This window comes from Mesocricetus auratus, unplaced genomic scaffold (assembly GCF_017639785.1).
Source record: "Mesocricetus auratus isolate SY011 unplaced genomic scaffold, BCM_Maur_2.0 Super-Scaffold_100019, whole genome shotgun sequence".
In the NCBI taxonomy this organism is placed as follows: Eukaryota; Metazoa; Chordata; class Mammalia; order Rodentia; family Cricetidae; genus Mesocricetus; species Mesocricetus auratus.
Genome location: NW_024429200.1, coordinates 9,506,185 through 9,520,120, shown reverse-complemented (window position 1 = coordinate 9,520,120; position 13,936 = coordinate 9,506,185). Strand labels below are relative to the sequence as shown.

Here is a 13,936-nt window from a genome sequence, read left to right as displayed (position 1 = left end):
TCCCCAAAAGTCCTGTGGCCAAACAATCAAGATTACTGGGTTTCCCCTGGACTCTGTCACCACCACACTCCGTGTGCTAGTTAGGGTTTCAGTTGCCGTGAAGAGACACCACGACCATGGCAACTCTTATAAAGGAAAACATTTAATTGGGCACCTTACAGTTTCAGAGGTCTAGTCAATTATCATCATGACAGGACATGGTGGTGTGTAAGCAGACTTGGTGCTAGAGAAGGAGCTACATCTTGATCCTGAAGGCAATAGGAAGTAGTCTGAGTGTCACACTGAGTGAAGTTTGAGCAACAGAGATCTCAAAGCCCCCCCCAACAGTGACACAATTCCTCCAACAAGGCCACACCTATTCCAGCAAAATCACACCTCCTAATACTGCCACTTCCTGTGAGCTTATTGGCGCCAGTTACAGTCAAACGACCACACTCTATAAGGTTGTGCAAGCTCATTTATCTCATATGGACCTCAACTGATCTACTTTAGGAAAGGGAGAGACAGGCCTCTAAGGAGCACCCTGGTGTTCTCTACCCAGGGAAAGAGAAGGAAGGTGACTCTACCTTCTTCCCTGCAGGGTAGGGTGCTTGGGAAATCCCCAGGAGGGTACAATCATCTTGAGAGACACTTGTTGACCACTTGGCTGAGCATGGAGGACAGTCCCTGAGATGTCCAGAAAGGCACAGTAGCCCTGCTCAGAGGAACCTCGGGCTGGGGCCTCCCAGTTGCCCAGCAGCAACAGAATGGATGAATGCTCCCTAGCCCTGAGAAGGAATGACGTACTACTAGCCACAGCAAAGTAGCGAATGCTATGAACGCACTGAATGAGAAGGACAGACACTGGAGTGAGCTCACTCTCCACATAGCAACATTTAAACACTGATTTGGGACAGACAGGGACTCAATGGTAATAGGAAAGTGGTTTATTGGGCAGTTGGGAGGGGCACGCAGGATTGCTGAAGACCTGGTACTACCTTTTGACCTGAACAGTGACTCGATGGGTGGGACAGGTGGGGACCTGTCAGTCACTGTGCAGAACAGTGATGCATGTGCATCCTGCTCTGCCAGTTTGCTTCTGAGAAAACTAATGAACTCTTGGGAATGCGGCCACAGGCCTGGCCCTGGTGGAGATCCTTCTTGGAACACTGAGCATGGCTTGTCTCCTTGAATGTAGTCCTAATGGTATGGTGAGGCAGGAGGGACAGCTATCAGAGGTACCAGGGAAGCAACTGAAGGGTGATGTCCCAACCCCTTGGATCTTTGAGAAGGACTGTCATGTAGGCCAAAGTAAAGAACTCAGTTTCAGAGTTGGCCAAGCTTGGGTTTAATTCTGTCACTCAGTAGTTGTCAATGTCTTTGCCATATAAGTCCAGTTGTTGAAAGAGCTAACATGAACATGGATCTTCCTCTATGACAAGTCCTGTTTGGACTGACTTGGAAACATTGGCCCCTTTAGTCCATGCTCTAGGGTGCAGGTTCTGTTAGGTCCTCTGGGACAGCGTGAGGACAGGAGCTTCCTAAGGATCCAAAGACAGAAGCCTCCAAGCTAGGCCATGACCCGAGCAGTCAGTACTATGTCCTACTCTACCTCAGACAATTCATGAGAAGCCTGATGCACTGAGTTCCATACACAGCCAAGTCACAAAGGGCAGCTCTGTTATCCTGCTGTAACTCCCTGGTTTCAACTGGCAAGGGCTGACAGAGGCAGACAGAGAAGTTCTGCTGGTTCCAGGTCACAGAATATGGCAGAAATAGGCATTGTCCCCATGACTCAGAAGCCCCCGTGTTCTGGACTTAGGCTGAGGCACAGCAGGCTGGCATCAGCTAGAGGCCAGTTCCAAGTCCCCAGGTCCTCTGCAGGGGGCATACAGGGTCTTCATCTCTTCTGCATGGAAGGGGTCTTACGGGAGCTTTTCTGGTAGCAGCACCTTCCGGTGGTTCTGGGATCTCAGAGGAAGCCCGTCTGCTCCCAAAGCCAGTCCTTTGTCACTCCTCTGGCTGCAGTACTAATACATGCAATGACAGTCCTCAGACAAAGAGGGAGGAGGACAGAGCCAAGAGGGTACAGTGGGGAGCAGCCAGGACAACCTGGCAGGCAGCTCATCTTGGCCCTCATGACAGCCCCGCCTCCTAGTCCCTCATCGTCACAGAGGGCCCAGCCTCGACTTACCTTACACCTGGCCCCCGTGGCTCCCCATCCATAGCAGACTGATGCAGTCCTGAAATGGATGCATGGTAGCCTCGCTCTGCCGAAGCTCAGGCATCATCTGTCTACTTCCTCCTTTTTTCCCAAACCTGTGACGGCCACCTCACGCACGTGGTCATGCTTTCCGACCTCCCCTTCACCTCTCCTCAGGATGATTCTCCTGCCACTTGGACTAACTGTAACAGATAATGCCGTTTGCTGGGCTCCGTGTGCAAGGCACGGTATGTGCGTTCTTAGTGATCTTTCATAGGACAGTTGTGATCTTCTCGGTTGATAAATGGCCACACTTGTTCCCAGGCCACCTTTCTGCTAAAGGGCAGAGCTGAATTTTCAAACCCAAACTCCCCACCTGTCACCATGTCTACCCCACCGCTGGACTCAGGGTCTGTCTGGAAGCTGACACAGGCTTCTTCCCTACAGCCTTCCCAGGCACACTCTCCCAGCTGCTCGGACTGTCTGTCAAAGGGAGAGGGGGGCACGAGCAGGTTTGGCAGTACAGCGTATAGAGAGAACACTGTGCCAGCTGTGTGGAACCCACGCCCTGAAGACCCACTCTGGACCTACTGTGTGGGCTTCTCTTGAACCTTAACAAAACTATACGCCTGTGGCCAGCAAGTACCTGGGGCCCAGGGTAGTTTTGACCAGCCTCCTGCAGGAAAGACACTATGGCCAGCATCCTGGGTTCTGACATCAGATGGCATAGCAACTGGATGTGGAAGAGAACGCTAACCCCTCCAGAGTCTACTGCCTTACGTATAAAATGAGAATAGGAGGGTCTGTGTCATAATGCTTCATGAACATTAAATGAGATAATGTACGTGAAGTACTTGGCATGCAGCCTGTGCACAGAATCGGCAGCGGCTTTACTGCCTGCCTCTGCATGTCCTGGACTGCTGCTTTCTGGTCTCTGTTTGCCAGGGGTTTCTAGATGTCAGACACACATCGCTCTCTGTCCTGTGCTGGAGGTGGACATCTTCTCTCTGATAAGAGTGGAGATGGCAGTGAAGGATCTTGGGAAAGGGTATCCAGATCACCACTTTCATACTGAGCCACCCACCCCGTCCCCAGCTAAAGTCACTCTGAAACCAAATATTCTTTATTACCCAGATGGTTCCCCACTTTAGCTGAATTCTGTGCCTATAAAACTGGATAGTAAATTTTAATTGTAACCCAATATGTTAGAATTGAGGAGCCAGTGATGGGTCAAAACCAGGAGTGTGTGGCTAGAGGTTCTTTGAATGTTTTTAAAGTACTGGTACATGACTAGGGCCAGGAAAGTCTCTTCCTCAAATGCCTCCACTTGCCCCGTGTGGCCTAGTGACTTACCAAAGGAAGAGGACACGCTCCCTTCATACTTTCTGCTTTGGTCACGTGTCCCATGAAAATAAAAGGTTAGTGAAACACTGATTTCATAAAAAAAGGCTGTCTCCACACCCAGAACAACAAGGAGGAACTTTCCATAGCCAGAATAAATTGGAAACAAACAAATAATAGTCCAGTAAGACTACATAAGGTCCACAGCCCCAGGGCATGGTGTAGTTGATTTCTGGGCCCAATTTTGACATGGGCTTAGAAAACCTCTTTTAAAAGTTATATCCTCATGTAGACTTAGGATTTTGAACTAGTGAAATGAGGAAAATAACTCTATATACACATCTTGATTGAATTCTTAGGCTATTCCCTCTGCTGCATACAAATATACTATTACTGCCCTTGTTAGGACTGCTGTGTCATCTCTAGTACAGACAGACAGAGAGAAAGACAAATATTCTTTCACTCAGATGTTTCCTATACTGATACTCTATGCCAGGATCCCCACCTGGTACGAAGTCAGATCATGGTAGTGAAGCATACAGTCCATACACCAGCAACACTCATGAGCATTGACAGTGTAGCATACAGTCCATACACCAGCAACACTCATGAACATTGACAGTGTAGCATATAGTCTATACACCAGCAACACTCATGAACATTGACAGTGTAGCATATAGTCCATACACCAGCAACACTCATGAACATTGACAGTGTAGCATATAGTCTATACACCAGCAACACTCATGAACATTGACAGTGTAGCATATAGTCTATACACCAGCAACACTCATGAACATTGACAGTGTAGCATATAGTCTATACACCAGCAACACTCATGAACATTGACAGTGTAGCATATAGTCTATACACCAGCAACACTCATGAACATTGACAGTGTAGCATATAGTCTATACACCAGCAACACTCATGAACATTGACAGTGTAGCATACAGTCCATACACCAGCAACACTCATGAGCATTGACAGTGTAGCATATAGTTTATACACCAGCAACACTCATGAACATTGACAGTGTAGCATATAGTCCATACACCAGCAACACTCATGAACATTGACAGTGTAGCATATAGTCTATACACCAGCAACACTCATGAACATTGACAGTGTAGCATATAGTCTATACACCAGCAACACTCATGAACATTGACAGTGTAGCATATAGTCTATACACCAGCAACACTCATGAACATTGACAGTGTAGCATATAGTCTATACACCAGCAACACTCATGAGCATTGACAGTGTAGCATACAGTCCATACACCAGCAACACTCATGAACATTGACAGTGTAGCATATAGTCTATACACCAGCAACACTCATGAACATTGACAGTGTAGCATATAGTCTATACACCAGCAACACTCATGAACATTGACAGTGTAGCATATAGTCTATACACCAGCAACACTCATGAACATTGACAGTGTAGCATATAGTCTATACACCAGCAACACTCATGAGCATTGACAGTGTAGCATATAGTCTATACACCAGCAACACTCATGAGCATTGACAGTGTAGCATACAGTCCATACACCAGCAACACTCATGAGCATTGACAGTGATCTATCGGCTTTCCACCCTGACTTCCTCTCTGAACTATAAACTCATGAGCCTGGTGTCTGGGTGCAAATTAAAGTGAAGCTGAGAAAAGATGAAATGAAAGACAAGGAAGAAGAGAAAGGAGGATAACTAAAGACGAAGAGTTCAAACAAGGTGATGGATGGAATGAATGTCCTGAGATACCCAGTATCTTTGTGTATAAATATATGGCACATGTATAATCACTTACACACACACTCCCACAAACACACGCATATTGATAAAGACTAGAGACTCATGTCCAGAGAGAAGGTAGTGCTATTGTCTATAGTCTCTCAAAGTGCTTAATTGTGTCTATCAGTTAGAGAGGGAAGGAGAACATTTCAAAGACAGAAATACTCATTTTCTCATTACAAAATTACACAAGCACACAATGCATGAACACTTGCATGCACACACACATTCACACACACACACACACACACACACACACATGCATATATGTCTGCATCATCCAATAAGCAAGTATGGAGAAATACAGGTGACATATACATGACTGTGAATGAGCAGTGTGTACACAGCCTGCTGCAACCAAAGAAACCCATGTGAACACTTCCTCCAATATCAATATCTACAACCTGAGCAAAGGGTCTGTTTTCATTGCATGGACAATTGTGTGTACATCTTGAATTGCATCTTCTTTTCCATTGTTGCTTCATTTGTATATTCTGCTTCCTCCTGATAGGCAAGCAGAGCAACAGGACCCCAGAGTTATGGCCCACAGGCTCACAGCCAGTAGAAAACATCAAGTCTGGCAGTCTTGACTGTACTTCGGGCTCTGTCCCCAGCAGCTGTGTGTACTAGCCACTCCCTGGGCTTCTCTGCCCTCTTACTTTGCTTACTGATAAAATGGGTTCATCTTCTCATGCTGGGACGGTAGATGGCTGAATTCATGAAAAGTACTTAAAACCTAGTAGGGATTTTAATGCCTCACAACTTCTAATGATCATCCCTCAGGAGTCTTATTTTTCCCTGTTTTCCCCATTCATCGTTTCTCACTTTTATCTGGTATTTATCTTGAATAAGTCATTCTAAAGCTCTTTTGGAGTAGAGTGTAATAGGTAATAGGAATATGTGCATAAGTGAGATACCATGCTAGACAGTAGATGGGACAATGTTTTCAAAAGATGGGGTCCCTAGCAGCAGTACAACAATGGGTTGTTTTTTTTTAAATCAATCCCACTTCCACCTCCCTTTCTCACCCACCACTTGTCCTTCCCAAGAAAGCATCAAGTGGTCAAAGCCCTTATACATTTGTTGAGCACCAATTAGTTAGCAAGATCATTTATCCTGTGCTTTACTAAACACAAGTCCATGTTTATCTGGCATACTTTTTGGTTGTGTCTGCATTGGGTTGGTTTGAATGGAAATGACTCATACAGGCTCATATATTTGAATGCTTGGTCCCTAGTTGGTGGCACTATTCAGAAAGAATTAAGGGGTGTGGCCTTCTTGGAGGAGGTGTGACAGTGTGGGTGTGCTTAGAGGTATTAAAAGCCATTTGCAGCTAGATCTCTGTGTTCCATGGTTGTTGCCTCGAGACATAAGCTCTCAGTGAACACTTCAGCACCATGTCTGCCTGCTTGCTGCCATTCTTCTCATCATGATAGTCATGGACTCACCCACTGAAACTGTAAGCCCCAATAAACGCTTTCTTCTGTAAGCCACCTTGGTCATGGTGTCTTATCACTCAATAGAAAAGTATCAAAGACATGCATGTATAGTTTTTCTTGGAAGAGGTCCTCTCTACCCATTCAGTCTTATAAGTTCTATGGACACGCAAGACCCCCAAACCCTATTGAAATCTGTGCTCTGAGGCTGCCTGTTTTGGTCCTGTCTCCACCAGGAAACTGGCTGGTGTTTACAAGCTGGGGGACCACAGGAAAGGTGTGCTGCCTCCCTGGTCTCAGTTGTCTCACATCTGAAACAGAATGCCAGGGTTTCTACTGTAATACCAGCATGGGGGTGGGCACTGATTCTTACCTCCAGGTCCCGTAACACAGGATGGTCTTCAATCCCTGGGAACAGCACCCTCATGGTGTAGGTCCTGTAGTCCAGGAAAGGAATGCCAGCTCCATCCAGGTCACTGGTGAGCTCATGGATATCTGTCTGTAGCTCTGCAAAAGCTGGCAAAAAGAGAAGCCCATGAGGAGCCTGGGATGATAGCTCACTTGCTAACACACTTCTCTTGCAAATATGAAGACCTGAGTTTGTGTCCTACAACTCTTGTAAAAAAAAAAACTATCCCTGGACATGGTGTCACACACATGGAGACAGAAGGATCCTGGTGCTCACCAGCCAGCTAGGCTACCCCACACGGAGAGCTCCAGGCCAGTGACAGACCCTGGTTTCAAAAACAAAGGTGGACAAAGCCTTGAAGAGCAATAGCTGAGAATCCTGTGGGTGTGATCCTGTGTTCCTGGGAATGTGATCTGTGAACCTGTGTATACAAGAATGATGGATCTAGATGGCATTAGCATCAGAGGAAGCTGGTCTGGGGCCTCATGTCTTTCAAACTGCAGAGGGATGGGAATAGTACCTTTAGACCTGTAATGCTATTGGGGTCAAAAGAGAAAGGGCTCTGGTTTGTAAAGTGTGTTGGGAAGGGAAACATGGAAGGGCAGGAAGACAGAGAGGACAGGTGAAGAACATGACCCGATGTCTAGTGCTGCATTTTGAACTGGTTCTCTTAGCAAAGTCAAGAATAATTTCTTCAAATAAAAAAAGAGCTTGAGATACAATCCTGAACCACGTAGCTCTCAGAAACCAAACAACTCTTGGGCGGAGGGCCAGTAGTAACTTTAACCTCTGCATACATATGAAGGGGGCACCTTTGTCTTTCCTGCCTCAATGCAATGCTATCTGGTAGTGAGTTATTATTGCACGTAGGCACTGTTGTCTGTGAGGGCAGCTCAGGCCTCCAGATGGATAGAGTTACAAGGTCCCAGTTGGCCCCTAGGAAAACCTGGCATGCGACGCAGCCCAGAGCCAAAGCTGTCATACTCCATCCTGGCACAATGCCCCCTGAGGCCATCCTCTGCCACCTCAGAGCTGCAGCTGTCAGTCCTGCTAAGCTGTGGCATTCTCCTTGGTGCACGCCCTCACACACACCTGCATGCATTCATGCATGCACATACATGTACATGTGTGAACAGATTGCATTGACCCACACTTACAAAGAACAAGTCAGGGTTGTTGCCTAACCAATATTTATTTTCATGTATGTAAGCTTAAGACTAGGAAAAAAGAGTAGTTGGTGGATTCAAAAGGGACTCACAAACTCTATGTGCTATAGGGGCATCAAAGAGCAAGCCTGGTGCCCAATAGGACACGATGACATGTAAACAGGACACCAGTACCCTGAACTGCACAAAGGATCCCACAGTGTCCTTGCCAGCAACTATGGTAGAACTGACATGGGGTCTACAGGTGTCCAAGAGCCTTGATGCCAGGAGATCCCCAAGGCTTGCTGGTAAGCATTGGACACTAAAAGACCTGCAACCTCTTCTGGTGTTCCCTTCCTAGTGGCCCTGTTACATGGCTGCTGGGGTTCTAGTCATGCAGTGACACCAGAGGCAGATGCCCTAAAGCTTCTGAATGCCCTCTGATGCATGTGAGCACTGTGTGTACATAAAGGGAGCCAGGCGGCCTCTTTGGCATGCACTGTCACCAAAGCCTAACGAACGTGTATTGATGGTTGATCTTAATTGCTAGCTCTAGTGGATTGAGAAAAGCTCAGGAGATTAATGAGGCTTATCTCTGGGTGTGTCTGTAAGGGCCTTTTCAGAAACGATTAGATAGTAATTATCAATGGATTGACTTGTCCTTTGATGGACTCATAATACGATGCTGCTGTTAGGAGGGCGTTGGAAGGTGTAGCCTGGGATGACTGGGGTGGGAAGCTGTCCATGGCACTACGCCTTGCTCTGGCCCCTTTTCTGTCTCTGCTCTTCATTGCTTCCTGACAGCTGTCAGTTGAGCACTCCACCATGCTCCCCCTACTCCACAGTGTATGAACCCCCTGAAATCATGAGAAAAGAAACCCTCCTTTAAGTTGGTTCTGTTGGGTTATTCAAACACAGTACTGTAAACCAACCAACACACTTGTGCATATCCGGAGTGAACTCTGTGTGTGTGTGTGTGTGTGTGTGTGTATAGAGGTATACATGAACAGGAGTGGGGTGCACTTGTGTGAATGTGGGCCTGCATGCCAGTGAGGATGCCAGTAAGAGTGTGCAAGCATGCCAGTGAGGATGCGTAGTGGGAATGTATGTTTGCACACATGTGTGCCAGTATGTCCAAAGCTTAGATCTGAGCTGGTGTCTTCTAGAGTAGGTGTAGGTAGCTTCCTGCTGACAGTGAAATTTCCACACAAACCCTTGCCCTGGGTTTAAGCTGCCTTATAAACATGCAGAAATTGCCTTGGCATCCTGGAAAGTGCCTCCATGGCCAACACTGCAGGTCCTTTGCTATAAGAAGCCTCCTTCCATCCCAATAGCATAAGTGTCCCCATCCAGAAGCCATGGTCCCCTTGGGACTCCATGGGTTTCTGCTTGCTGAGCCTTTCTTCCTCTGGAGCTTTGAGGGGAACCTGGCACTCCTCCCCCCCACACACACACTGCCCGCTTCAGCTGCCTCCTCCTAATTGGGTAGCATCTCTGGCCAGGAGGAAAAGGAGGGAGTCAGGTCTGATGGGTATGCAGTTTCCTTTAAGTCACCATGTGCCTCCAACATTCAAAGCCTCATGCCTGCCACACATAAAAGAGATCCTAATCACTACACCTAATTAGAGGGAAGAGTACATTGCAGAGAAAAAATTAAGCAGTGTAAATATAATAAAAGGCAGTAATTAACAGTCCCACAAGGCAGATGCCAGGATGACAGCTGAAGGGTACAGAGATGGGATGAAGCCTTACCCCATCAAAAGAGGTGGAGCTTCCCCGGGAACCTGTATGATGCTGGAGCCCAGATACAGGGCTACATTAACACTGGATATATATTATCCACTGATAAATGGCTTAGCTCCTTCCTCCCAGGGTGGACTTACAGAAGATGTCCTGGGGTTATATGAGTCTGCTAGCTAAGCTGCCTTCTTGGGTTTGACATTGCTGATCTCCCTTCATGGTGGCTTGTGTACATTTTTCAAATACAAGCTGTGAAACACACTTCCTTTGAAATCCCAAATCAACCCTGCAGAATTCCCTTCCTGCTGATAGAAAAGAACTGAAGATTGCTTGCATGCATCATGTGGAGATACTCTGGTCCTCTCTGGAGGATACTGCAACCACCACCACCCCCTGGGTACTGTTCTTGGTGTATAAATGATCCCAGTGATGTATCTGGAAGGAGTAGGGAGAAAACCACAGGTGGATTGATAGACAGGGCTTTGGTCAGGACCCTGGTTAAGCTCAGAGACTGGCAGAAGGGTTCTGCAGGTAGAAAGCCCAGTCTGTAAGGCTGTCCCTTGCAGCTTGCCCGCCTGTGAAGAAGAAACATATACACATACAGCTGCTCACCCCCTGACTTGCACAAGTGCATACATGCATACACACAACCTCCAGCACTGCCACCTATAGCCCAGGCTGCTGACCTGTAAATGAAAGACACAAACACACACGTGTACATTTATACACATAACTGCCACCCACTGTAACCCCACCTGCTGGTTAATGCACTTACAAACACACATATAAATATACACATGCAAGACCTCCAGCATTGCCAAATGCTGCCCAGGCTGGTTGGTGTTTTAAAGATGCACATATGTGTATATATGTATACACACACACACACACACACACACTGACTTACACGTGATTACATGCATACATGACCTCTAATACTACTCACTGCTGCCCAGCCAAATATACATACTTGCATATGTAACCTCTGATACTACCCACTGCTACCCAGCCTGTGTGCTTGTACATGGGAGGCACGCATGTGTACACACAGACTCCACACCAGACACCAGCGCCTGAACACTCAGTACCTTCCTTGCACTCCAGGGCCACACGAGACTCAAGGTTGTCCATCTGCATCTGCAGCCGCTTCAACGTGAGGTCACTTTCTCGGGACTTGCGTTTGTAGGCGATGAGCACTGCCACAATGAAGATGATGAGGAGCCCACCAGCCACTGCGATGCTGACGATGGCGGGCAGGCTGAGTGGGCTGTCTGGGGCAATGTACACCATCCCAGGGGAATACTCCATGCCACCCACCCGTGCCTGTGGAGTCAAAGAAGAGAGGGATGGTAGCAGAGCAGACTAGGGAGGAGTTCTCAGTCAGAAGGAGAACGTGATTGCCAGTGAGGATCCCCCAATCCCATCAGTCAAATAGGAGAAAGCACGGATTGCAGAGACTACCCTTCAGCTAGAAATTGTACCCATCCTCTCACTCAGGAGGACACAGTCATCACAAGGAAACAGCTCACAACTGCAGTGTAAATACAGTGATATAGCACCAACAACTGGCTTCACCCAAGACTCATCCTTAGTTCCAAGTTGGGAACTAAGATACACAAACAGCACCATGGAGCACCCTACACCAATGATGATCCTCATCGTAAAGGCCTCTTGGCCCTAACAGACAATTGATATCGCTCTATTTAATGCTTTGCCCTTGTTGTACCAGCCGGGACAGAGGCAATGACAATACACAAGAAGCCAGTGGGATGGGAAGATGGAAACAGGTCTGGGAAGAGTTGGGAGGGAAGTTCCCGGTGGGCAGAAGTCTCTGATAGCATAGACACAGTGAGCCACTGTCACTCAGTACCCCTCATGCCTGATTCACACACAGTGGGACCCTGGTAGCCTCACCATCACTTTGTGCCTTCCGATGAGGTTGGGAGACTCGCAGAGCAGCTGCACATCCGACACCGTCACGGTGCATGGTTTCTCCCCAACCAGCACGGTGTAGTTCAGCTTCACGTTGCCGCCAGCCACAGGTGGGATCAGGTTCTTGCCCTGAACAGACAGGAAAGCCACCATTCCCCACCCCAAGTCAGGACCACAGATGCTACTGGCTGTCATGGCCTACCCAATATCCCATCTTATGGATGAACTGGGAAAGAGGCCACCATCAATAAGAAGCCGAAAGAATTGGTACACGTGTTAGATGTGATACTTTAGGAGTTTGGTCCCTAGTACTGTAAGAGATAATGGGACCTTTAAGATGTGGGCTTTAATGGAAGATTATGACTTCCCCATAACTTAAAGATCCCCTCTGGTTCCCTTGTCACATGTGCTCCAGCTAGAAGGCCCTCATGAGAACCAGGACTATTACTGACCTTTCATTTACCAGAATAATGAGGCAAGCTAAATTTTTTTCTTCATTAAGTACCCAGCATCAAGTATTTTATGACAACAGAAAACAGACTAATACATTGCACACATTAGTATCCTCTCTTCCTCCCAGGAGGAAATCAATAATTGATAATTAAAGTGCTATGGAAAGCTTATCTGGAATACCTTTAGGATGATGGGGGTGCCAGGCTTGAGCTCCAGGATTCCCGAGGGACTGAAAGCTTCAAACACGGGGTTAGGATAATAGGTGAAGTTAGTCTTGTTGAGAATTAACAGTGACTGGACATTGTCCAAGATGAAACCAAATTCTTCAGGCCTCTCAGTGAGATCTGACTGGTGCTCAGGACCCAGGGCAAGGGCTGGAGCCTGGCAGGTCATCTCAGTAGCATTCAGGACCTCACAGATCTGCAAGAGTCAGAGGAAGGGACAATGAGAAGTCACTCCACCCTAGGACTCCTGGTATGCCATCCATGCTACATTGGGTTCATATGGGAGGACTGTGGAGGAGGGCACCGAGTCATACTCTTGGCTACTCACAGATCCCTCCCTGCAACTGTCCCCTATCTCTGGCTTTTCCCAACATGAATGTGACAATGACTAGGTATGTTCTAAACTGGGTGAGGAGGGTAGGATGAGGTTGGAACCCCATGAACTGTGGAACTTCTTGGTCTTTCAGGCCTATAGACCCCAAAAGCTGAAATGGGGTCATGTCAACTCCCCTATCCCACCTTCCCAGGACTTGGAGGTATCCCATGCTATGAGTCATTGTATGTAGGCAAAGACTTGCCAATGGACTCACATTGATGTGTTCTTTCCCTCCATGCTTGGCACGGATCTGGGGGTTCTGTATGAGGTCCAGGTGAGTTCCCCAGACAGCAATAGGTGTGTTCCCACTGTCCAAAAAAGAAAGAATATATTGTGAGCCATAGCCACAGGAGATGCAATGAACACAACAACAATGATTATCAGGGTAAGCCCATGTCAATGAGGATGGGGAAGCACAGATGTGTCCTTGGAGACGAGGATGAAAAGTTGGCTGCAATAACAAGGAACCGTATCTCAGAAGCCAAGAGGGACGACAGTGGTGACCAGATATCTATATTGCTGCTTGCTGAGCTGTTCATAACATGAACATCTCATGAAGGTCCAGGTGACAGCATGGGCTTTAGTTCTCTGAGCGACCCAGACCAGAGCCAGCTGTTTCAGCCCTGGAATCTCCTCCCCTGATCCTCATCACTCTTGGTCTTGTCCTAAAATTATGGTCCTCAGCAGAACCTCCACTGTCCATGGTAATTGTGCTACAAATTTCCTCCTTGGTGGCTTCAGTCCAGCTGAGACCTATGAAAGCCATGGTCCAGGTCCAGGCACCTCTTCCAAGATGACAAGTGTGACATGCTATGAGCCAACAGTTTCCTGAGCCCTGGCGTGACACAGGACACAGACGAGTGGAATCAGGTGATTAGCCTCAGTGTGGCCTTTCA

At 47.4% G+C, this 13,936-nt stretch overlaps 1 protein-coding gene across 2 annotated transcripts in view; it reads right to left on the bottom strand.

Annotated features, from left to right (window-relative positions):
- Plxna4 (plexin A4) overlaps positions 1-13,936 on the bottom strand; it is a 438,703-nt gene that overhangs the window by 41,527 nt on the left and 383,240 nt on the right. For both annotated transcript variants that reach the window (XM_040728755.1, XM_040728754.1), the window contains exons 17-21: positions 13,255-13,348; positions 12,621-12,860; positions 11,970-12,116; positions 11,144-11,378; positions 7,135-7,277 (exon numbers count right to left, since the gene is read on the bottom strand). In XM_040728755.1, the coding sequence (XP_040584689.1) occupies positions 7,135-7,277; positions 11,144-11,378; positions 11,970-12,116; positions 12,621-12,860; positions 13,255-13,348 (859 nt within the window). The remainder of the gene's footprint in view (positions 1-7,134; positions 7,278-11,143; positions 11,379-11,969; positions 12,117-12,620; positions 12,861-13,254; positions 13,349-13,936) is intronic.